Source organism: Peromyscus maniculatus, chromosome 1, assembly GCF_049852395.1.
Source record: "Peromyscus maniculatus bairdii isolate BWxNUB_F1_BW_parent chromosome 1, HU_Pman_BW_mat_3.1, whole genome shotgun sequence".
NCBI classification, from domain to species: domain Eukaryota; kingdom Metazoa; phylum Chordata; class Mammalia; order Rodentia; family Cricetidae; genus Peromyscus; species Peromyscus maniculatus.
The window spans coordinates 200,610,111-200,636,799 of record NC_134852.1 but is presented as its reverse complement, the minus strand read 5'-3'; the positions used below and the strand labels follow the sequence as shown (position 1 = coordinate 200,636,799).

The following is a 26,689-nucleotide window of genomic DNA, read 5'->3' as shown; positions in this document are numbered from 1 at the left end:
TTAGCCTCCCGGCTTTTCTGCTCTGTTTCTCCTTCCTCAAGCCCACAGAGCAACACTTCCTAGTGCCCTATGCAACACTTAACTCTCTCACACGGCAGGCACACCACAGTGCCACTTCGTGTGTGTGTGTGTGTGTGTGTGTGTGTGTGTGTGTGTGTCTGTGTGTGTGTCTGTGTGTGTGTCTCTGTGTGTGTCTCTGTGTGTGTCTGTGTGTGTGTGTGTGTGTCTGTGTGTGTGTCTGTGTCTGTGTGTGTGTGTGTGTCTGTGTCTGTGTCTGTGTACAGGAGTGGGTACATGTACACATACACACACACGTGCCTGCAAAGACCGAAGGTTGTGAAGTGCCCCCTCCATCACTTGCTACCTTTTGTTTTGAGACGGGGTGAACCAATTCTGGAAGGCTAGCTGGATCCTTGCATCTTCACTGCCCAGTGCTGGAATACCTGCACATGTCTCCATGCCCAGCTCTTTAATATGAGCACTGGGGATCAAAACTCAGGTCCCCATGCCTGTGCAGCAGGTACTTTACTGACTGAGTCATCTCTTCTCGTGGTTTGTGTTTTGTTTTGTCTCTACCGTGTACATTTATTGAACTTAGTGCTGTGTTTCATAAAGACATTTTCATACAAGTATATAATGTACATTGAGCATGGCTTATTCTGTATTGCGGTTCAGCTCTGCTACCGAAACCATATTTGTGGTTTTTCTGTTTTTAAGTTTTTGTGCTGGAGTCTTTCTTTCATGACTACATGTCTAGTACAAGATAACCAAGAACCAAAGTCCACTGCCTCCTTTCTCTCAGCGTCTTTTCCCTTCTGAGCCCATGCCAGCAAAGTGTCTATACCCAGCTGTCATCCATAACTGGGCTCTGCAGGGGCATCTGTGGTGACCTTGTGGCCACACCCTGCCTCCATTTTCTTCATTGGCCAGTGTCTAGCAGAGATGAGCTGCTGGCTTCTTGGAATCTTCTCCTCTTCCCCTCTCTTTGTCCTCAATGGTGCTGCCTTCTAAAGCTCCATTGCAAATCAGGAGCATTCCATGAAAGACCCAGCAAACCCCCAATGGACTTTACCCTCCTGACTGCTAAAGTAAAGGGTGGCAGGGTTATCTGAGAAAGGGGTGTTTTGAAAAAGGAGCTACAGACTAGGGAGCCTCTAGGTGTGTCCCCCCACCGTGTGTGCAGCATATGAAGCTCCACCCTCAAAGGAGAACCCTGTATTCAGCCACACACAGCCTGCTCCCACCCAGAGTTGTCATTATGGGAAATGCAAAGTTTCTGTAACTCCTAATGTTGCCCATGGGCATACTTATCACCCTTCGTCTTCACAAGCCATCAAGGGCCACAAGACAAGGTCTGCTCTTCTTGAGCCACCAGGCCTGGGCTTCCTCTCCCTGTTCCTACCCCGTGACTTCTGCATTGTGAGAAAAGCTCAATTGCAAGGTCCAACCTGGACAGACGCTCGCAGACTCGAGGATCCGCACTCCCCGAAGAAGGAACTTTATTTCCAACAATGGGCAATGGAACGGTGGTTAGATCGATGTTTTGGGTGTATGTTTAGAAGTTAGTAACTGTCAACATCAAGTGGGAATGGGAACAGTGGAAATGCTTTACACAATAGAGCTTGCTGGACAAATGTTGATACTTCTACCTTCACCCACCCTGCAGAGCTGTTAAAAAACAAGTGAGACAATCTATGTGAAATTGCTCTGTCAACTGGAAGCACATCTATAATTTGTAATTATTCTGTGATATTTTGCCTATAGCTAGACCAGGAGTCAGACTGGGGCAAGGCTGGGGAAGATTTAAATATCCACTAATTCCTTTTGACTCAGAGTTCCTGGAATTGTTTGTAGACTGAAAATTCTAATTAATTTCCATCCTCTCACCTCTTCTCAGACTCTGTTATCAACACAGTTAAGTTGCTTATGACTTTCAATTAGGCCACCAGACTTCGGTGTAAGCCCCTACAGCCATCTTTGGCCCACAATTTTCTCTTCCAGTCTCCTTCATTTCAATTTCCCAAGGCATTATAAAAATAACTATTTCCCCATAGTCACTTCCTGGCCATCCCGTTGTTTTCCTTTGCCTGCCTGTTTTCCAGGAAGTCCTTCAAGTTCCAAACTGATGCAAGAGAAGCGGTGTCTTCTGGACATGACAGGGCTGCCATACTCATGCCCTCATGGGAGGTGTTGCATATGCAACAAGACACACCAAGACCAAGCCAGTCAGCATCCTAGAGCAGAGGGAGGCGTGCTCAAGACCCCACCCACACACCCCCCACCCCCGTGGCTAGCTGGGGAAGCAGAGTCAGGCCCTGGCTGGTTTCCTACTCTCCAGCGGACATTTCCATGCCCAAAAGTATATGAGCAGCACAAAAGGAATTCAATTGGTTATCAATTTTTAATTGAAAGGACACAAGTTGGATGGGGTAGGAAATTGAGGATGGAGTTGGGAGTAGTTGGAGAGGAAGGTAAGGGAAGTGAACCTGATCAAAATACATTGTAGGAAAACCTCAAAGAATTAATATAAATATTTTAAAACAATATCACTTTCACTATTCCAGGTAATATTTAATGGTTGATTTTGGTAAACAAAAACATTAAATCACAAAATAAAAACAAGTCTAATATTATTTTCCAACAATAACATCATTACTTCTTATTAAGAAGGACAGTTATATATCATGAAACCTCAGAAAAATGATTGAGAAGGTATTTATTATGATAGGTTGGTTACCAATGAGCAAGCAGAAACTGAGCATGGTGGATATCCTAATTTCAACTGCCAAGTGGACACACACTACAGTCATCTGAGGAAAGTAGGCCAGCAAGCAGTGCTTCTTCCTGATTCCTGCCTTCAGGTTCCTGCCTCCAGATTCCTGCTCTGACTTTCCTCAGTGAAGGACTGTCACTTGGAATTATAAAACAAATTAAACTCTTTTTTCCCATGATTTTCTTTTGGTCAGAGTCTTTTATCACAGCCACGAAAGGAAACTAGATCAATAACCTAGGTCTGTGCTCCCAGTAAATGAAAGGCAGAAACACAAGGATTGCTCTGAGTTCCAGGTCAGCCAGAGCCACATAGCAAAATCCTATCTCAAAGGAGCTGGAGACATGGCTCAATGGTTAAGAGTGATTGCTGTTCTTCCAGAGAACCTGGGCTTGGCTCCTAGCGCACACTTCGGTGACTCACAACCACCTGTAACTACACAACCCTGTAGCTCCAGGGAATCCAGCACTTCCTTCTGCCTTCCATAGGCATCCACACTCACACACACACACTCAAATCTACATGCAGACACACACATACACATAAATAAATACTTTATTTTAAAGACCTTGTCTCAAAAAAGAAAAAAAGACGAAGGAATCAATCCTTTTCCAACATGACCATAGTAACCCACTGGAATATGTAATAGGGAAAGATGTGTTCCTCATAGCTACCTATACCTTATCAGAGGTACCATTAGGAATCATTAAATATGTTCAAAGAGGTTTCTGGTTTTTCTGTGATTAAGAAATGGTGGGAGGACTGGAGAGACGGCTCAGTGGTTCAGAGCCCTGGCTGCTCTTCCAAAGGTCCTGAGTTCAATCCCCAGCACCCACATGGATGCTCACAACAACTGCCTGTAACTGCAGTTCAAGGGGATCTGACACCTTCTTTTGGCCTCTGTGAACACCAGACATACAGGTGGGTGCATAGACACAGAAGCAGACAAAACACTCATGCACATAATAATACAAAAATAGGTGAAAGGGTGTGTGTGTGTGTGTGTGTGTGTGTGTGTGTGTGTGTGTGTGTGTATGCCTCCTGTGTGTGCCATGGGCTTTGTTTCCCTGGTTCATTTATTTTCACTTTCAGCTTCTCTTTACTGGGGTTTAAAGAGCAGTAAGGAGTTTGGGGGAGGGGAGCCAGAGGGTGGCTACGGTCTGGATAAGGGGCTTTCAAGGCAGCTTATCAGCTTTGTCAACTTTAGGGTCATCACAGGTCAAGAAGAAAATGGAAACCACCCTTGCTTTTTGTCTCCCAGCCTTAGCAAACAGTCTCTGTCAGTGTTTTCTTCCACACATGGTCCTGTGGAGATCTTGAATGTCCTCCCTCTCTGCATCCCGGCAACTGCCCCTCAGCATCATCTTTGCTGCTTTGGCCACATTACAACTTTTCCTTAGCTATTCCTTCCTCCTTGGTCTTGACCTCTGCAACATTTCAGTCTTTCTTCCTCTTCATTTTCTCTGTGTCCCATCCAGAACTAATTAATATCCTACAGAATGTAGGCTAAGAAGGCCAATCAACACTTCTTACACAAGACTACAGGGCTTTCAGCCACAACTCTGTCATTGAGTAGTTATATGGCCTTGAGCATGTTGCTAAAACACTCTGGGCCTCAGCTTCCTTATTTATAGCACTGGGCTAAAAATAAAATGACTGTAATGATAATTCACACAATAGCTATAATGCAAAGGACCTGTTACAGGAGTGAGCACATGCCACACAAAGGCATTCAAGCTTGTACTATTATCATAAGAGTTGTGGGTATTGTCATGGTGGAGTCCCCAGTTCTCTTGCAGATCAAGATTACCAGCATTGCTTGTCTCTAAGACAATATATGGTTACCTATCATATGGCTGGAGGTACATCCCAGCACAAGATAGCCCATTGAAACATACCCCAACACAACAGATCTACACATCCTCTCAGAACTAGGACTCCATCTTTTCTCAGCCTGAAAAAAACCTTTGCATTTATTTCCAACTTCATCTCTGTCGAGTAAACTTTACCTCCCTATGTGTGTGCTTCCATAGTGGCTTCTCCACTCAGTCACATCACACCCCTTAACTCTCACAGCCCAACATCTTTGGCTTTGTCCTGAGCACATGTAATTGCCTGACCTACTTTAAGTTAATAATTTGCATGCAAATCAGGCACTGTATTACTCTTTATAGCGCATAGTTCTAGTAAGGATAAGACCTCAAGTTGGTTCTGATAAAACCAGGACTCAGAACTAAATAAACTTCTACTCTGGTATCATGCTGTGATACATGTGTGGTGGTCCGAAAGAAAATGGCCTCCAAAGAAAGTGGCACTATTAAGAGGCATGGCCTTGTTGAAGTAGATGTGGTCTTGTTGGAGGGGGTGTGTCACTGTGGAGGTGGGCTCTGGGGTCTCATATATGTCAAGCCACACCCAGTGAGACAGATCGCTTCCTGTTGCCTGTGCAAAATGTAGAACTCTCAGCTACCTCTCCAGCACCATGTCTGCCTACATGCCGCCATGCTTCCCACAATGATGATAGTGAACTAAACCTCTGAAACTGTAAGCCACCACCTCAATTAAATGTTTTCCTTTATAAGAGCTGCCATGGTCATGGAGTCTCTTCACAGCAATAGTAAACCCTAACTAAGACAGCATGTTTTTAGGAAATGACTGGAGGAAGCACCATAACACTCAAAGCCCAGCCCAAACACATCTTTTTCATCTTAAGGGATCCAGTTCTTCGCCTCCCATACTCTTATTCCTCTTGTCCAGGTGGCTGATGTATACAGCAAACACTTTATTTTTGCTGTCCCAGCAATAACTCTGACCCATAACTAGGTACTCATTCTCATTAATATTCAGTTTAATGTGAACAGATGTAATCACGATTGCTCACTAAATGGAACCATAAAGTAATGATCTGGGTTTTCACGCACTGCTCTTACACACCAATCTCATTTCTTCCTAGATATACCTCAGGAATCTTTTCAAATAGGCTATAAATTTCTCATAGACAAGGACCATGTCTCATATTCCTCTGTGTCTCACAAACTTCTGGAGCGAGATAGACACCCCAAAATGCCTTTTGAGTCATAATTAGTCTTCAAAGCAGACTCTCCTATTTGAGGGCCCCACACATCTTGGAAGATGCACAGGATAAAAATCCCCTATCATCATCTTATGACAGACAGAACACCAAGTACCCATTCCCAATTGTCAGAAGCTGAAAGCAAACCAGGTTTGATGGCCTCTCTATAATGCTTAATATGCTACATATTTGGCATCTGTTCCAGAAGAGACTGTGTGTCAGGAACTCAGAAAGTGGTCTCCTGGGCATATAGGCAGTTCCAAGTCTGTCTCCTCCATTAAATACACCCAGGGTAGGGAATGTGCATCTTTAAATGCATGAAACATGAGCCAGACTTGACACCCATCTATCAGGGCAGCTTTAAGGATAATAAAACCAGAACTGCCATTATAAGGAGAGGGAACTTGATGACCCACTGGAGATTTCTTTCAATCTAAACGATTCTATAAATTCCCCTAAAATCATAAAAAAAAAGCAGATTAAGGATTCATGTAGGTACCTGCACTATAAATACAAATTAATTTTTGCTCCAGCTGCAATTTTTCTCATCCCTATGAGAAGCACCTCCATCTCTGAGATATTTTTGGGTGAAATACCAACCAACAGAGGAGCTGAAGACAGTTAGGACTCCCCCAGGTCCTTGTAGGCAACTATTTTCTTCTAATTTCCCAAATAAATCTGTATCTTGAAATAAACTGAATTGAATCTTGCTGCTGTCCAAAAACATTTATCAAGGAAAATCTGTTTTGTTTGGGGAGTAAGATATAATTGTACACAAATTCAATAAGAAGCTAAACACTCCACTGAGGAACTCATTCCTGAAAATGTCTGGACTCTGAGTAATCCATTTATTCCCTTTTTCAATTACTGATCATATTGTTGTTATTTGTTTTTACTGAAATTTCCTGTTTGAACACTCCTCTTTCCAAAACCTTGAATAGTTCCTGAGGTCAGACATGTATTGTTCTGCCTCTCACCTGGGTTCATGCAACTCCATTCAAAATGATCCTTGCATAAGTAAGTAATAAAAAACAAAATTTAGCATCCTCATGTCTATTATAGCTCAGTGACTAGAAATAAAAAAAAATAGTAAATGGTAACATTTTTTTCAAGATTAATTCATCGGCTACTGCAGTTTTAACTCACATGTTTTCTCTGATCCAATATGGAGTTAGAGACCGAAATAGAAATGAACAAGTGGGTTGTAGATCACATTTCCAAATGTGGGGGGGGGGGGGCGCTGCTCAGTTATGACATCACAGCTGTTTCTCCTATAAAAAGAACCATGTCCTGTGGCAAACTATAATTTCCAAAATAAAGGGAATAAAAGATGAAAGGAAAGAAAAACATGTCAGCAATAGAATCCAACAATATCAACCAGATGCCAGGCATATTAAAATACCATATCCGACGAAAGATTTAAAAAAAATAAAACGTGTACCACAAGCGTTTAAATTCGAGATGCTTAAATACAAAGTGTTTCTACTGAAAGTCACCGAAGAAAGGAGACAGTGGCACAGGGTTGTGCTAAGAGCCACTTCTCTCCTTGGTCCTGAAAACCCCCAAGTGTTTATTCTGGGCTTTGCCAGGTGACTTGTGTTGTCCAATAGGACATTAGGAAACATGGCACATCTAGAAACTCAAAAGTCACTTGGACATTGAGATTTAAGCCTTCTTGTTGTTTTGGAAACCTTGAGATTGTGACCATGAAAATCAGCCTCAGTCAGCCTAGTGGGGACTTAAAGCTCATGATCACTCCCATCAACCTAGCCAACTGCCAGGGACAACCACTGGACATGTTGAGTGAGGCATGAAAACCACCCAGGCGCTGCCGCATTCTTCAGCAGGCTGCAGGAACATGAATGAGAACAGAAAAATCCAGCTGAGCCCTGCCCACATTGCCAGCTGACAGAATCCCATTTTGTAAAATGATTGCTGCTCTAAGCCAAGAGGCTGTGGATGGTCTGCTATACAGCATAAGCTAATTGGTATGAGGTCATCACCGAACACTATCTCATGAGTACAGTATGAATGGGCTACCCGTCTCCCAGAATGGAAGTGAGAGACTGCCTGATTCATGGATGGGTCTCAGCAGTTATTCCTGAAAGGGAGATCACAAATGGAACACTGAGCCACAGGTTAAGCTCTTTACAAACCACGACTTCGGAAGCCCTTCTGGAGCCTAAACCTAAAGTGCAGTGCTATGGTAATAACCATACCAACACCGAGCTGTGTGCCTGATGATGACGACCGGGTTTACTCCACACAAAGCCCTCCTTTGAAAGACAGTGTTGTTGTCTCTACTTTACACCCTAGGAACTGAGACATAGGGTAGTTACTTACACTAGCAATCAGCACAGCATGAGTGAACCGGAACTCAAAAACGTGATCGGTTCAACAGCCTGACCCTTCATTCCCTCTGCTTTCTACCAGATACTACCCCAAGCAGGGCCTCTCCTGCCCACTGGCCAGGGAAGTGGTCTGGCCCAAAGAGTCTGCTCTCTTGCCCTTGAATCTTAGATGGCCAAGAAAAGCAGACTCAAGGAAACCCCAAGGAACAGAGTCATTTCAGTGAACTGAAACAAAAGAGCACGTGGCCAGGGAGTATTTGCCACACAGAGGTTCACCACAGTAAATAAGCAGCCAACCAACCAGCAGCTCCTCCTTTCCCACTCGTTGGAGGGTGAAGGTGTAAGTGGGGTGGGCATTCCTTTCTTTCTACACATTTAGGAGATGATGCCATGTGGAGAACAGAGGACTCCAGCTATTTCTCATCTAATCTACGTGAACCCTTTATTAATCAAACATCTTGACTCACACCCACTGTGTCTGGGATTTCTTACCCTTTAAAGTAACTCCAACTAAAGTGAGGTGAAAATGTGGGTGAAGGCAGGAATTCAATGCACATGGCCCTCTTTGAAAGCACTTTGTTTCAAAATAGAAGGTGAACAAGACCCTTGCTAACCAAACCAGAGACAGAGACGACCAACCATCGATGCGTCTGTCTCCCTGGATTACAGGTGTTTAAGATCCTTACGGTTTAGGGCATAAACTGGTTCTTAACTTCTTTCTGCTTAATTGAGCCTAGCAGAGCCAATCTCTTCTTAAGAAACACTAACACTACCGGGAATTGTTCCTGGCCCATTTATGGAGAAGCAGTGAGAGGGAATATGAGAGGCGTTTGATAATTGAGCACATGAAATACACTTAGGGAAGTGGGAAGAGACAGGGGTGGAAAAACTATTCCCCTCCAATGATGCTGAACAGGATTGTAAGAAAACCTCCAAACATCGCATACTAAACACTTGCTCTCTACGAGGAGGCTGAGAGCCCGTGACAACCTACAATGCCACCCTTCTCTTAGGGCTGCCAGCCCTGGCAGAACTGGCTTCTGAGGGCAGATGAATCTCTCTGAGCCGACATTCCCTCCACCCCATCTGTTGAACAGAGTTGCTGTGAGGTTCAGGAAATGAAATACTGGCTCCTGGATTGTAGATTTCCTCAACCTGCATAATTCTCCTCAAGTCTTGGGAGCACCTGCAGTCATGCCAATTTAAATTTTAGGACTAAACACAGAGAGAGAGACAGAGAGAGAGAGACAGAGAGAGAGAGACAGAGAGACAGAGAGAGACAGAGACAGAGACAGAGACAGATCAGTGAATGAGGGTGCTTGCTAAGCAAGCCTGACAAGCAGGTTTGATCCCTGGAACCTACATAAAGGTGGAAAGTGGGAACCGACTCCATAAAGTTGTTCTCTGTCCCCTACAGGCACACTGTGGTCCAAGGTTCTTCATGCACACACACACAAGCAGACACAATATAATCAATAAATTTCTAGAAACCAAAGAATGATGGACAATGTTGTGGCTTAAATATAAAAAGTCCCCCCACAAGTTCATGTTGAATGGTGCTTGGTTCCCACCTGTGATGCTGTAATTGTCCTGGCAAAAACTAGGGTGCTCTACAGAGGTGCTTGCAACCCCCAATTTAACTGTCAGACGAATGCAGTAATAGACTCCAAGAAAGGGGAATTTCCCTGAGGGATCTCATGGTGGGGGAAGGACGCCAGGGATCCTGGAGCCAGTCGGAGGGATAACACAGTTGTAACAACTTGTGGAGGATGTCAACAACATCCACCTTCAGGATGAGCCTAAAGCACAAACGATGATAGGACAACAGTGGGCAAGACCACACCTTGACCAGGACCCTTGGGCACGCGCATGCATGGCCATCTAGTTAAACTTCAATCTCACTTCAGGACTCCAAAGGTAAACTGGGGGGGGGGGGCGCTCACAGAGTTACTCTATCCCTCTTCCCAATGTGGCCCACATTGTAGAAATCTCCCTTTGCTGTGCTATTAAGGTGGCTGTTTTAATTGGTTTCTCAAGGATAAGGTGCTGAACTCAACTTCTTAGGAAATAGACTGTATCCCCCTGTTGTGGAGTATTACTTTAACTATGTAAAGATGTGTTACATTTGTTTATGATACATTTGTTTAATTATGTAAAGATGTGTTGCTGTTTTAGCTTGCCTGCCTAAGGCACCTGATTGGTCTAATGCAAAGCTGAGTGGCCAATAGCTAGGCTCAGGAGAGTTAGGTGGGGCCGGCAGACAGAGAGAATAAGTAGGAAGGGGAATCTAGGCTCAAGGAGAGAACAAGGTCGAAAGAGAGGGAGATACCTGGGGCCATCGGTCAGACAGACAGACACAGAGGAAGAAGGGCAGTAGGCCATACAGAATGAAAGAAAGTAAAAAGCTCCAAGGCAAAACATGGATGGACAGAAACAGGTTAAAATAAGTTATAAGACTTATATATAACTTGGGACAAGCCTAAACTAAGGCCAAACATTCACAATTAATAATAAGTCTCTGTGTCATGATTTGGGAGCTGGTAGTCCAAATAAGCCTACTCTGCACCCAAGTTTCTAACAGTGATATTTGGGGAAGTGCTGACAAATTAGGAGGCAGAGCTACCTTGTTCCTCTCCTCCCATAGGAGCCTGTACAAGAAAGCAGGCACCCTTCCAAAGCCCCAAGAAGAGGTGGTAAGTAAGAAGGACACTTCAGGAAGCTGTGGAGAGGCTCACAGCTGTTACTAAATCTTCTAATGTCCTCTGCCCAGACCAGCAAGGCTCCAGAGAAGCTTTGTCTCTCTCATCCCATTCTTCCCCCCTTTCATTTTGTTAAAGAGCAAAAATCCACCAACCAAGAGGTTCAGTTTACATAGGCCTGAGCTTACAGAGGTCCCAGCACTACTCTGCCTCAGTCTCTCTAGTGAGAGAACATCTCCAATCAGCTCAGCTCAGCTCTCTAGAATGGGCCATCCCTAGTTTATACGCTAAGAGATCAAACAAGCATTATGTTTAGTGTAGGCTATACCACCAGCCACTGGGGCACAATATTAAATTCAGCCTTCCAAATCCTAAAGAGGTTGTTAAATAATTGAACAATTACTTTGGAATGGGGGCAGGCAGGAACTCATCCCAGAAATGAAATGTTTAGTGATGTGGATGCAATAAAGAATAGCAGTTAGGGGCTGTGTTCTGAATTACAATGACTAAGGTCTATAAGAGGGGTCAGCAAGCGTTTGCTGTGTGAGGTCAGATGGTAAGTGCTATACAGGGGCCTTATGAGCCATTCAGTCTCCATCACAACTGCTCAACTGTACCTTGATAGCATAAGGACAGCCATGGTCAATATGTAAATAATATGTATCAATTAAAGCTTAATTTCTAGACGCCGAGTCCTGAATTTCATATCGTGTGTGTGTGTGTGTGTGTGTGTGTGTGTGTGAGAGAGAGAGAGAGAGAGAGAGAGAGAGAGAGAGGAGAGAGAGAGAGAGAGAGAGAGAGAGAGAGAGAGAGAGAGAGAAGAGTACTCTTCTTTCAGGTTTTTTTTTTTTCTTACTTAAATATATGAACAGCATTCTATCTGAGGGCCATATAGAAAGAGGTAATGGGTCAGGCACAGCCCACATCATATCTTTATTTCCCAAACCTTGGGTTATAATCAGAGCACTGGCATTTCTGAGCAGTAAATGCTTGGCCAGGTTTTGTTTTCCCTCCTGCATAAGTTCATGGCCAGGTTCACTTCCCTCCCCTATGGAATAAAAACAGCAGCATCTACCTTATCTGAGTTTGCTGTGGATGCAGACAGAACAGAATGGTCAGCACAGGTGGCTAGACACCCACTCAGCATTCAGGAAACGTGAGCGGTGCCTGCTCGCTCCCACTGCTCTTCAAAACTCTCTGAAGCTTCTGCCAAATCCATCCAGGCTCCCAGCAAATAGGATAAAAATCAACATGTCTCCATCAACAAAGAAACACCTGAGACTTCTCACATTAATGTGGGCAGTTTGCTGGTCCAGCAGCAGTCCTTAAATCCTAGACACTCGCTCATTCACCGTCTTCCTCCTAATGTTTTAAGTGCCTGGAGTGTGAAAACTGAGGGCCACAGCATGGGGTTAACTGCAAACTACCAAAACAATCATCCTTTTTTTAGCATTTCTCAATGCCTAATTCTCAACCTTTCTCCTAAGCACTTCATGCAATTCTTTCCCTTAATCACCCAACAATCAGAGAATGTTGATAAGATATTGAGTCCCAGGTTTCAGGGGAGGAACCAGGGTGAGAAGGTGGCACAATACGGCAAGGCCACGAGCCAGGAGCCCAGGAGCCCAGGAGCCCCTGGTTTTCCCACACCAGGGCTCTTGCTTTGGACCACTGAAGTCTCCCACAAAAAACTTCTAGACCTAAATGGTGTCCTGAATACTGAGGGTCATATAAAGATGGAGACCGTGACACATTGGCACTGGAGAGCTCTGAAATGTAGCATTTCTGCAAAGCTCCCTGGGAATGCCAGTGCTGCTGACCCGGTCCTAGACTGTGCCTAGAATGGCATGTCTCTAGATGCTGTGACAAACATGAGCTTTCTCCATGAGTGCCTAGGGTGGTCTGTACATGGTGTATTCAATGCCTGTGGTCTTCCTACATTGCATGCCACGGTAGAAAAAAGCCTTTGGAGGCTGACTGCCAACATATAATTCCATACTCCACTGGGTTCCAGGCATATGGCCGTGGGGGAAAGTCTTAACTTTTCTGTGTCTTATGTTTTTCTCCTCTGTGACAGGAAATGGTACTAGCTCCTCTTGGTTTGTGATGACAATTGAATGGTAAGACACACACAATCATACCTTTGGTATTTAACAACTTCAGTAAATGCCCATAAAAGTGGGATGGTCAGGAGGTCACAAAAATACAGATTCTTTGGTGGAGGATGATCTAAAAACAAGCTACATGAGGCTTGTTCCCCAATACAGCAGGAGACTCGTGCAGAACTGTCCACACCCCCCTCTCATCTCAGCCATTTTACAGTTAAATAAACTAGACTTCTGTCCAATCAGTCATAAAATTAAATTAAAGAGAAAGTTCACCTTGAAAAGTCAGCACCCACATGTCAGCAAAAAAGCAGCAACTTCCAATTCAGTTCATGATTTATGCATCGGAGGATATGCCCACTACCCAGGCTTCTACGTGACTGTGAAAGAATGTGTGTGATGATTTCCTAAGGCAAGACACATCTGAACTCCTCCAACCTCACATTCTCACCCACATCATTGCAAAGGAATCAGTGTTCATTGGAGTCTCCCGCTATATTAACACCTTCTGGTAGGACGTCACTACTGCTACACCTCATGGAAGAAACACCATCATTCTTATCTGTATAATGGGTCTGCTAGGGAAACTAACTCAGTGATAGCATTCTAGAAGGTCAACTTTACTTTCTTTATTCAAAATGGTAGCACTCCTCAGGTGACTCACCCATCACTGGAACTGGCTTTGTAGACCAGGCTGGCCTCAAACTCACAGAGATCTGCCTGCCTCTGCCTCCCAAGGGGCGGGATTAAAGGCATGTGCCTCCACTGCCTGGCTTGTTTTAGTATTTTTTAATTGTATGTGTATAGGTGTTTGCATACACATATGTAAGTATACATATATAAGCAGTGCCCATAGAAGCCAAAAGAGGGCATCAGATCCCCTGGAATTGGAGTTTCAGATGGTTGTTGGCTGCCGTGTGGGTGCTGGGAATCAAAACTGGATCCTCTGAACGAGTAGCCAGTGCTCTCAATCACTGGGCCATCTCTTCAGCCCAAGACTTAGTTTTGAAAGGCTCACTTGGTATTCTTAAAGCTTGCTAATGAGTAATACTCACCATACCAAACACATGTCTAGCTATCCCTGAAAACTAAAGTGACCGATAAGCCTGAATGTGGCTGGATTCTGACAGCTGTTTCCTGGAGATGGGGTCCACAGTGCCCTGAGCTGCAGCCCCCAGCACGCCCTCTTGCTTCCGACTCTGAGAGCACCAACAATAGGCGTTTCTGATCCTAATATGCAAAGCTGACTTCACTGTTGCTAATTTCTTGCCTGGCCCTGAAAATAAAGTTATTTAAGCACTTCAGGGGAAAATCCCAGCTGCTCTAAGTGAGCAGTATGCTTGCAAGTGCCTGCAGCAAGAGGTTAAGCTTCCTATACTTACAACACCTTGCCTTATGCTCATTATTTATTTGGGACTCATGATGATGATGATGATGATGATGATGTAATGACAGACATCACCATACACATGCTAGCCTGATCCCACAGATGTCTTGAAAGAGCACTGTCATTAATCCTGTGGATGGGAAAGGTACGAGGGCAGAGCGGAGAAACAGCAACGGTATGTGCAGATATGTTTCGAATGCACATACTTCCTTGAAGGGGAGGGAACCCTGGGCAACAGCAAGCTAGTCTTCCCACCCATGCCTTAGTTTCCAGTCCTGGCAAGAATGCAGACTTCTCCATCTTCCCATCAAAACTGTGATGTGAGGTTCAAGGACCATTGTCTGCTAGACCCGCAGCAAGGGGCACACTTTGAGCACACCCGTGGGAGTCAACCTCCCTCTGCACACAAAGATAACACAGACAGATCCATAAACCAAAAGTAAACCCCAAACCCCTACAAAGTTAATAACAAAGTGCCAAGGCAACAGGAAGAATAATTCCCTATCTTGTTGGCCTAAAATTAGAACCCAATGTCTATAAGACATACGACTTTTCAGAGAACCACCATTCTTCCAGGATTAATCAGTCACTGGACAGATATTAGTAGGGATGATGCTAGGGGTATGATAATCAATAAGAAGACTCCAAAATCATCTTTGGATCAAGAACAAATGCTGTGTAGAGCCTACAGTCTAGCATAAGTGTCAAGATGCACAATGGTGGGCTTGGGGGGGAAGTTCTGTTGATAAAGTCTAAGCCCCAGAATTTACATGAAAGAGTCAAGTGCTGTGATATGTGGTAGTATTGTGTTCCCCGAAATATTGTGCACCCTAATAAACTTATTTGGGGTCAGAGACAGAACAGCCACAATATTAAACAAAGAGGATAGGCAGTGGTAGCACACGCCTTTAATCCCAGCACTTGGGAGGCAGAGCTAGGCAGAAATCCATGTGTTCAAGGATACAGCCAAGCATGGTGACTCACGCCTTTAATCCCAGAAAGCGAGCCTTTAATCCCAGGGAGTGATGGTAGAAGGCAGAAAGATATTTAAGGCATGAGGACCAGGAACAAGAAGCATTTGGCTGGTTAAGCTTTTGGCCGGTTAAGCTTTTAGGTTTTGAGCAGCGCAGTTCAGCTGAGAGCCATTCGGATATGAGGACAAAGAGGCTTCCAGTGTGAGGAAACAAGATCAGCAGAGAAGTTGGCCAGGTGAGGTTAGCTGTGGAGCTGTGGCTTGTTCTGTCTCTCTAACCATCCAGCATTTCACCCCAATACCTGGCCCTGGTTTGTTTTATTAATAAGAACTTTTAAGATTCCTGCTACAGTGGTATATGAATATAATCTCAGCACTGGGAAGGCAGAGACAGGGTCCTTGGAGTTCTCTAGTCAGCCGTCTTGGCCTAATCATAAGTCTAGGCTAATGTCCTACTTGGTAAGTCTAGGCCAATGAAAGACCCTCTCCCAAAACACAAGGTAGACAGTGCCTGAGGGGCAATAACTAAAGTTGACCCTTGATTTCCACAGATGTGCACACACATGTGCACTGGCACACAGGAACACACATGCAAGCATACACACAGAGCACAATTACAATGATTTCATTAATCATTATTTGAATCATTAACTCATTAATCAGCTGTGATGTGAAAGGAACAACAAGGCATGTGAACTTCATCAAAAACACTAACCAAGGAAGAAAGGGCTCCCTGAAGAAGAAAAGAGCATTCACAGTAAAAATTCAAGGATAAGGAGTTGGCTGGGTGTTTATGGCTTGAAATGTCTTCCGTAAGATCGTATGTTTGAACTCTTGGAACCCATCTGGTGGTACTCTTTGGGAAGGCTGTGGAACTTTTAGGAGGTGGAGCCCCACTGGAGGAAGTGGACCACTGGGAGCCAGCCTTGAGGCGCTGTAGCCCGGCCGCACTTCTGTTTCACTCTCCGATTCCTGAGTGCTATAAGGCAGCCTCTAGCTCCCGCCACCACACCTTCCCTGCCTGCTCACATATCCTCCCTGCTGAGATGTGTGTCTCATGTGTCCCTCTGGAACTGTGAGCCAAAAAAGAAAACAACAACAAAAGAAACCCTCTCTCCCTTAAGTTGCTTTTGTTGTCGAATTTTAGAATAGCAACAAGTAAATGACTTAAAAAGTGTGTGTTTGCAGAGCCCTTAACAGGGAGAGAAACCAGAGGGATAAATAGGAAGTGCCTTTCTTAAGGAACTCTCCAGTCTAGTAGGGAGGAAAGAGTCTTCATTTTATCGGCTTCTTAGAAATAGTGGAGTCTCTCTATCACCAGGACACAGAAATACATCGCCACTTAAAAGTTATCCTGGGACTCAAAGAACTCAGCCTCATATCTTCAAAGGTGTATGAAATTTTCTTCTGTAAGTGCTGGGAACTTTCCCAATAGTTTAATAAAACACCTAAAGCTAAGAGAATAACCAATCCTGCAGAACATGTCATGATTGCCAACACATCAAGGCTGCTTGTTGCCTGGGGATACATGACTGCTAAGGAACTTCGTAGCAGCCAATCACAAAAGCCTAAAGAAGGAATGCTAAAAAAAAAAAAAAAAAAAAAAAAAAAAAAAAAAAAAAAAAAAGTGAGACTTTGAAGTTCTATAAAACTGCTTGGTGACAGATAACAGTATTATTAATAAAATTATTGATGTTGATGATGACATTGTTAATGATAACTGAATACTCTTCTCAACTTGGATGTCCATTAATACACTCAAGTAAGTCTGTGAACAATTATTACTATTGCCCCAAATCTACAGATGAGTAAGAAAAGAGATGAGACCTCAATATTAGTTACTTTTCTATTGGCTGTGACCTTGACCAAAGCAACTCACAGAAGGAAGAGTTCATTGGGGCTTATAGTTCCAGAACATAACAGTCTGTCGTGGCTGCACAGGATTGGTGGCAGGCACAGGAAACTGGAATATCATATCTTAAACTGAAAGCATGCATCAGAGAATGCAAAGAGGAAGTAGGATGAAGCTGCAGCTCTCAAAGCCTGCCTCCAGTGACACACTTCCTCCAGCACTTCCTCCAGCAAGGCTGCACCTCTTAAACCTCTCCAAACAGCGCCGCCAACTGGGGACCACACAATGCCACAGCACATGCATGCCTGCACTCACATACATGTGAAGTGCTCATGCACAAGCATACACACACACACACACACACACACACACACACAAATAAGGATAAATACTGTGAAATAAGAACATAGAAAGGAACCATAGTAAACACTAGTGAACTAAGTACATCAGCCAAAACATTAACAGAAACAGATGGTTTGTTTTTTATTTTACAAGGGATTTGCCCAAAATACAAAGACCACCCCAAAATTCAAAGATATACAAATATTGTTTTAAAGAACCCTGTGATAGGGCTATACTAATATCAGACAAATGTTAGCATTCTGTGAGAGATTCTATATAGTATTGAGGAAATGATCCCCCTAGAAAGGAATAAAAATGATCCCCTTTTACTCAACTTATGATCATACCAGAAGTATTTGAAGTTAAAAAATAACACAGCTAAAAGAAGGAGTCAAGCTGGGCGTGACATTAAAAGCACTCGCCTTTAAGCCCAGCACTGGAGAGGCAGGGGCGGGTGGATCTCTGTGAGTCCAGAATGTATAGAAGGAACACATCTTTTTCAAACCCCGGGATCGTTGACTTCTAAACGATCGCTTATGCTCAAAGGCAGGATTCGATTCCAGGGACAGCATCTACTACCATCCTTGGTGGAAGGAAAAGACCTGAGGAAAGTTTAGCTGAAATATGCATGGATCTGAAGACCTTAAAGTGACTCTTCATTCTCATGGAAGGAAGAACGGGGATCCTCCAGACTTATTCTCAGTGGGGGAGTAATTCTTAAAGGAGAAAAGATTTACAACTAAATAAAAATACCATATATATCAAAACCTGTGGGAAGGAGCTCGGGTGTTACTTAGAAGATGCTTTATGGACTCAAGTGCCTATCTGAGAAAATAAAAGGGGCTGTGGGCGTAGTTCAGTGACAGAATTCTTGTCTCAAATATGCATGGTTCAATCCTCAACACCCAAAACAGAAAAGATGAAATGAGAAGGTAGGAGAGACGAGAAGAGAGGAGGAGGAAGGAAGGAAAGGAGAGATTCATGACTGTGCCTCTACTTTGACAAGGCAGAAGAACAGAGAAAACACAGAGTTTGTGAGAGGAAAGAAATACTAGTTTTAGTGCCCAGGGGCTGGGGAGCTTGCTCAGTGCTTAGGAACACCTACTGCTCCTGCAGAGGACCAAGGTTTGGTTCCTAGCACCCCATCCGGGGGCTTACAACTGCCTGTAACTCCAGTTCCAGGGGATCAGAGCCTTCTGGTCCCCACTGGCACCTGCACTCACATGGCACACATTAATGCACCCAGGGACAAACACATTTTCATAGTTATGGCACCCATTATAGTATAAAACAAACTCCTTATAAAATACAAGACAAATTATTTTTAAAACTGAGTTTTGACACAACACAAAATTGATTCTCTTTAAATTTTACAAAGTGACAATAGTAACAGAATAGGCAAGAGAGTGAAGCCATGGGAAATATGAGTTCTGGGGTGACTGGCTGGCTGGAGTCTCAAGCCTTTGCTCTCCAGCTGCCTGGCCTTGGGATGGTACATCATCCTAGCATTTTTAGAGTCACAGTTCACACTCTGGTGAGTCTCCAGTGCCTGTGCTCTGATTGGCACAAGACCCCCAAGTTAGGTATGCTCCTTTAATTGGTGCTACGATCCCTGCTTTACAGAAGGGAAAGCAATGTTTGAAAAACGTCTCTGATTCTCCCTAAGTCATTGAACCATCAACTCTTGAAGACAGTGCTTCCCCACTCCTGGACCTGCCCTCTCCATCACTGTGCTCATCTTCCAGAGAGGAGGAAAATATTATGCTCACTCCATGCAGTAAGGTCCCGATTGCTGTGTGCTGTACTGTCCAGCCAACTTTAGGGAAAACACAGCTAAGGTCAAATACAAAGTAGAAGAGAAGCAAAAGGCTCCTCCTGCACACGTGTAGTTTCTACTCCTATGAATGGTCGCCAATAATTAACGTCACATTGCAATCGGTATCTAACATGAACTCAGTGTGACGCTAAGGTCCTTTGGTGCCTACAACACTCATTTTCATGGATTGTATTGTTGTCCTTAATATAGACTGAGAACCTCAGGTGCAGAGAAATAACAGTCAAATAGCTGCAAGCCAGCAGAAGCAGAATGCCAATCCAGACCACCTGATGCCAGCACTGCCGTTCTTACCTCATTGTTAAATTTCCAGGCCCCAACTTTCTTACCACCAACTGTGGGTGGTAAGACTCACACATGAGCTGCTCAGATGAAATGAGACAGGGTAGCTAAAGCCTCCACACCACACAGTAGCCAGCACACAGTAAGGGATGTTCTAGTAAAGGCGGAGGAGAAGCAGAGAGAGGGGGAGGAAAGGGGGAGGGGCTATGGGGGAGGGGCTGAAGGGGTAGGAGGAGCGACAGTGTCAGCAGCATCTGGTGGGGGTGGTCCCAATGCCTGGTAAAATGCCAGAATTTACTTCCTAACATTCTCGAAGTCAGGATGGGGAGATGGTTCAGTGGGTAAGAACTCTTACTATTCGAGTGTGAGGACTTGAATTTGAATCCTCTACACCCATGCATGCCAGTAACCCCAGCATCAGGAGGACTGAGACAAGTGGAGCTTGTTCACCAGGCCGCCTAGTCAAGATTCAGGCTTACTGGGAAAAAAACCTATTTCTAGGGAATATGGTGGGTGGCTATAAGGAAGATGCCCAGCATCCTCATCTAGCCTTCCCATGAATGTGCACTAGTATGCACATACCTTGCCCCATGCATACCCCCCCCCCACATACACACACATATCACATCCCCAAACACATCGTTCTGCTTCATTCACACAGATCCTCCTGTAGGCAGATCATTTGTGCTCTATGTGAAAACTGTTTTCAAAATTGAAATCACAGCACTTCACACTACATGAAGGTAGGAAGAAAAGCGGTTAAAATAATTTGACAAATAATAGAACCGTAGGAAAGTGAGAAAAATGTTCACATTACCCGACTGCAGTAAGTCTAGCCTTGAACTTAATTTTCTGGGATTCTTGAAATATCAGTGATCGCAGCATAAAAGAACAATTAATTAGGCTGTTTGTTCTCCTTGTGTGAGTCGCTGTTGCCATCTACAGTTTAGGACGAGGCATGCAGCGCTGCCCAGTCACTGCTCTGAGGATCCTGGAGATGGCCATGCTTGCTTGGGGAGCACAAACAATGACATGGGTACCTGAAGGAGAAGCTCCTTCTCCACCACCTCTTCTGTCTTGCTGATGAGGCGCTTCTGCAGGGTGTGGATTTTCTGGATCAGCTCAAAGGTGCTGGGGTCACTGGCCTGTCCAAGGAGAACAACGGGAGAGAGCATCAGTTTCAGAGCAATGTGGTCTGTGCGCAGTAATTAGTGCTTTATTCGAATGCCTTCCCCACTTGAAGACCTAGTACATAAAGAATTCAAGCCAAAAGGGAAAAGGGCATAGCAAACGACACTGCCGTACATTCCTGCTCCCAAAAGCAGACCACAGTTTCCCCGCTGTCTCGACCATGGCTCTGACTAACCCAGGGAGGAAAAGTGAGTGTGTTTGTTCTGCCAGAAGAGGAGACCCTAATCATCATGCAACCATGTGTGATGCTTGGTGCTTCCCACATAATATCACATTTTAGCCATGTGACTGTGTGAGGAGATATCAGTCTTCCCCTTTTACAGACAGGAGCATTTAGGAGCAAAGAAGTCATTTGCCAAGGCTGGGAAGAATCCGAGCTGGACTCAAGACGTGCACTGCTCAAAGTCTGTGGTTCTCGTTATGATGCTCTGAGCTCTCCCTGTCACCTCAGGTTTCCATAGGACTGACTTCCCGAAATCAATCAACTCTGGAGTTCCCCCTCTGATGATTGTCAACCAGCAGACTCCATAGAGCCCACAATGGGAAAGGATTCCAGGATGTGGCATCTGCTAAGGGGAGGCAGCAGAATACAGCTGTGGCATTTAGCACTCAAATGGAATCAACCTGGACAGCTTTGACGCTCCTTCAGTAGCTATGTGTGTTTCTCCCAAACAAGAGCTACAGATGTAAGCTCATCGTTTGCCCTCTGGACTTGGAGCCAAGGCTTTGCTTTCAGCCATACTGACACTTTGAATTAATCTAGCAGCTGGATATTTTCAACCACCTCTCAGAGTCCTTAATTGTTTTAAATAGAAATTGACATGGAGTTGGAAATTTCCAAGATCTACATGAGAACACATGGAATAGGCTAATGTGATATAAGCAGGTGTGAGATCTTCAGCTCCACTTCCCAGGCAGATCCATGGTAATCACCGGGTTAGTAAGCTGTGCCACTTTGGGCACTAAAGAGGAATAAAGATGACATTTCATTGACTCTGACTTTGCTTACCCAGCACCAGCTGATGCCCACATAGCTGGACAGGATTTGGCATACATTCACTTGGCAGCCCTGGATGTTGTTAAAATTCAGGCCTTGTATTTACTCAATTTATAATGCATTAACTTTAATACTTTCTCCATTAAAAGAAAATAAAAATAAAACCCTATTTGGATGATTTTTCCACCTCTTACTGAACTTTCTTGTGACATCGACTTATATTTCTCAACATGGTAATTGGTAATTTAGCCAAAGTCCCTTTTGGCACCACATGGCTATGTACAACTAAAAGAGAGGTTCACCCTTGTCTTGACCAAGCAGAGCTGGTCTGTGGCTGTTATTTGCAGGGTTGGTCATGATGCCTAGCAGGAGCCACAGAGTACAAAGTCAATTACCCATCCTTTGCCAGTGGAACTTTCCACTCTGTTGCCAGATCCTAACAGAAAGGGCTTGGCTAACACAGTCTAGGCCTTTGAAAGGATTGAGTCACCAAACAGAATTTCCTGCAGGAAATGGAAGAGTGCAAAACCAATTGGAAGATGGCTAAGACATTGGTGGGAGATATTGCTAAACACAATTAATAGTCAATCCAAAACTCAAAACTACCTGAAAAGCAAAATACATACCCATCAATGAAAGCAATGCACAGCTTTCATGGGGTCTTTTTTAGGGGCAGGTAGGATTTTGTCCAAGACTTTTAAAGCCAAACTCAAATTAGCCATCTGGTTCTAAAACAACCCAATTTACATTTGATCCAGTTTTACACTGTAGGTGACAATTTGCATATCATTAAATTAAAGGGAACCTCTCGTCCTGCTTTAGGTTAGAAGTCTTGAGTGAGTGGGGAGGAGGGAGCAGGAAGGATGCTCCAGCAGGTGGTACCTCCAGCTTCCTCCATCTGTGCACATTCATGGGGTTCTCCAGCTCCTCCTCCAGGGCTCGGCATCTCGTCCTCTCCTTCAAGAATTCTCTTTGCATGTGGAAAAGCTCCTGCCTGGATAAAACAAGCTTTGCTTAGCAAAGAATTCCCTTGAATATGTTATCTTTGCTACAGGGAACTGGCAGATGGCTCGATGTGTAAAACACTTGCCCTGAATTCATAAGGACCAGAGTTCAAATCCCCAGAACCTATATAAAAGCCAACCAGGTATATTGGCCCACCCATAATCCCACCACTGGGAAGACTGAGGCAGATGATCCCCCCTCATAAGCTGGCTTGCCAGTCAGACTGGATCTGTGGGTTCTAGATTCAGCAAGAGATCTATCTCATAAGTAAAGTAGATAACCATTGAGGAATGCACCGGATACCAACCTTTGCTTCCCGTGTGCACATTCACATGCATGCCCACAAACATGCATGTGTACAACACACACACACATGAAAAAAAAACTAATGAATTCATTAGTCATACCATAGACACACTGTATCTGGCATAAAAAGCTGGAACTAAGAAACTTGTTAGCACTGAGAAAGGCCAGCTTCCCCAACCTACACAGGGCACAAAGAATACTAATTCGTTTGGAGTTCAGGAACTGCCTTAGCTCTGAGCAACAGCAGCCTTTAGAATCTTGATTCTGAACGTTCGAGGAATTTAGAAGCGCATGAAAGGAACCAGGTCGGGAAGTGAACCCTGAGAGTCCCAAGATACATTTCAGTGTTTCTTTCTCTACAGTAGTGGTCAGCGAACACTACACTGCAAGCTCCATACCTGCCTGCAAGTTACTGTAGTGCAAGCGAGATGCCAGCCCCAGTTATGGTCCCCTGCTTCCGTCTTCATAGTGGGGTCACGTGGAGTGCTCCCAACATCCCTCTGCCTGGACCCACTCCCCAGAGGGCTTCTGCTATATGGGGTATGGTGCAGGGCCTGCATTTCATGGATTTGAAAAGCCCTGCAGGTAATTCCAATTTGCAGCCTGGATTTGGAGACTCTGAGTTTAGAGCAATGAAGATATCCTACCTTATGTCCCACAGCCACCAAGCATGAGTGGCTAAAAAAAAAAAAAATCCCTGGAGCCCCAGCTCTGTTTCAGATATGTTTCCAAAATCTTCAGGCATCTCTAGTTAATAGGTAGACTATCTCTTCCACCCTCAGTATCCTGAGCGATTCTAGTCAACCTTTGTTGGAGAAGGAGAAGGGACGATGCTTGCTTTGACTCATGTGATAAAGACATCCCTCTCTGTCCTCCTCTGCTGTGGGTGTGCAGATTACTAACATGAAGCTATCTCTTTTACTTAATTGCTTCATTTAAACCAATAATGCAACTTCCCCTCATTAACAAGACAAACCATTAGAATTAACTGCATGATGTTCACTCAACAGGGAGTGCAGAACAAGCTGCTTAGAATTAAAAGCATATTTTTAACACTTTGCTTTTCTAGAACATCCCTGGAAGAGGAAGGAAAACGTATGAGCGGCCATACTTGAGGCCTGACTGTGGAGGAGACTCTGTGAGGTACATTGTGTTTGTTTCTACTACCTTTAACTGTAACTACAAGTCCAAACTTCAGAGACATTTAACAATTTGCCCAAGGTCACACAGCTGGTGGACAGCAGGGCTGCGTGGTCTCCATCCTTTATGAGACTGCCCTCTCCTTGGAAGGGGAAATAAAATCCATTATCAACAAACTAGTAATATTGACTAGCAACAGATCGAATTTGGTCCTTTTTATATGTCATAAAAATAACTCGTGGCTGACAAATGTAATGACAGACCTTAAGGTCATTCAGTGGCCACTTAGAATGAGCCCACTTGTCGCTCATACGTCAATGGGGTTCTCTCTGAGTAGTAATGTTTCTAATCCCTTCTGTGTGTGTTTCATGCATCTCCCACATGTTCTACAATGAATATGTACTACATTCATCATCTGGAAGACAAACAACTCCAAAAACAAAAGGATCGATCCATCCTTGATAGTGGCAAGCTCCCAACTCCTGCATCTGAGCATCAGAAGTATCTTTTCTTCTAATTAATAGAAGAAGCAGATCCAAACCACATCCTTCTCCCACAGTGGCCCAGGAGAAGCTGCACCTCTCCAAGTCTATGGGGAATAAGGGGAGTCACCAGGGAATGCCAGATCTCTCATTCAGTTCCCTGAAATGGCTCATAGGAAACATGAGGATGTTTTCCCACAGGGAAAGCAGATGCTGTGTGGTGCAAGATTTCAAGAAGGAAGGTGGAGCTAAGTGAAAGCCGCAGAAGATGAATCAAGAGGCAGGTAGGAAATTTGGCCACCTTTTAAGGAAACAGATTTTCAGAGAGTAATAAAATTAAATTTTCCACCTCTTTCTATCATATATGTTATTCCAAGAAAAAAAGACGTGCATACATTAGCAAGATGGCATTTAAATATTGATGCTCAGTCTCTTGCATGCTGCCTGATTAAAGGAATTCCAAAGAACTCACTGAGGGGGAAAACATTCTGAATTGTAACTCATTGGTGTTTGCTTGTGTTTGTGCTTTGATTTGAAATTTTTTTTTTTTTGAAAGAGCCAGAAGGGTGTTTTAATGACCCTTTTGCTGTCCTCCACACCCCCTGGAGGAGACTGGCCTGTTTCTGTGACACAAAGTGTGAGCACAAGGGAGAATTTCTGGAAGAGTTATTCTTATCCAATGGACCCTTTCGTCCTGTGAAGTCTATTTTGTGTCATTTGCTTAAAGCCTTCAAAGACCCACACAAGGTCATTTTGTAGGGGGTCCCCATAGACTGCCCTGAGCATCTCTTACCTGAGCTCCTCCACGTTAGCCACACTCCTGGCGAGGATCCCCTTCTCCCTGCGCAGCTTCTTGATCTCCAGCTTGAGGATGCGCATGTCCTCCACCCTCTGATTGTACTGGGTCTCGCCTTTGTTCAGCACTGACTGCTGGATCTTGATCTTCTCATATAACAGGGCCAACTCATCATTGCGCCGAACAAGTTGAGACCCAAGGATGTCTCTCTCGCTGATGACCTGGAAAGACATGGCCTCTTGGAATGGAAAAAAAGTCTCCCTTTCCACCATGACAGCAGCATCCAATCCGTCCACAAATATCTACTGCTTGTCTACACGTTCCCGGTGGGCAGGACACTGAAAATATCCCACTGGATACTCAACATGGCACTTCTCCAATTGCTGTAGCCATGGTCTGGTAATTCGGTAATGCTTGGCCTAAAGCTGTGTCCTTCTGTTTGCTTTTCCCAGGCTATTTTTTAATTTATCTATTTTTATGTGCATGGATGTTTTTCCTGTATGCATGTCTGTGTACCTGGTTCGTGCAGTGCCCACAGAGGCTGGAGGGGAGGTCATCAGATCTCCTGGCAGTGGGGTTACAGACGGCTGTGCACCATCATTCAGGTCCTGAGACTTGAACCCCAGTCCTCTAGAAGAACAATCAGTGCTCTTAGCCCCTGAGCCTCTGCTCCAGTGCCTCCAACCCCATTTTCCAGAATGTTTCAATTTGAATGCATTCCTGGTAGGCCAACTCTTGTCAAGTTCCATCACATCTTACCTGTCACACTGACCAACTTCTCCCTGACAGGACCCTGTGAGCATCTAGATTTCTGACTTTTAGTAAAGTGTGGTGACACAAGCCTGTAATGTGCAGTCCCAGAATTCAGGAGGCTGAGGCAGGAGGATAACCAATTAAAGACCAGCCTAGGTTGCACAGGGAGACCTTTTCTCTTTTCAAAAAAAAATTGTTTTTCAAATCCTAAAATTATACACTTGAATTTCTATCATGTAATTATGAATGGCATTTATGTATGGGCAGCTAAATTATGTTAGAGCTTACACTCTCTGAAAACAAGGAACTATGGTTATATTGGCCAATGTGTCCCCAGTGCTTAGAAGGATA

At 44.3% G+C, this 26,689-nt stretch overlaps 1 protein-coding gene across 1 annotated transcript in view; it reads right to left on the bottom strand.

Moving 5' to 3' along the window:
• Positions 1-26,689, bottom strand: part of Cfap58 (cilia and flagella associated protein 58) — a 100,245-nt gene that overhangs the window by 24,507 nt on the left and 49,049 nt on the right. The window contains exons 13-15 of the mRNA XM_006983302.4: positions 25,583-25,806; positions 22,739-22,850; positions 20,709-20,813 (exon numbers count right to left, since the gene is read on the bottom strand). Of these exons, the coding sequence (XP_006983364.1) occupies positions 20,709-20,813; positions 22,739-22,850; positions 25,583-25,806 (441 nt within the window). The remainder of the gene's footprint in view (positions 1-20,708; positions 20,814-22,738; positions 22,851-25,582; positions 25,807-26,689) is intronic.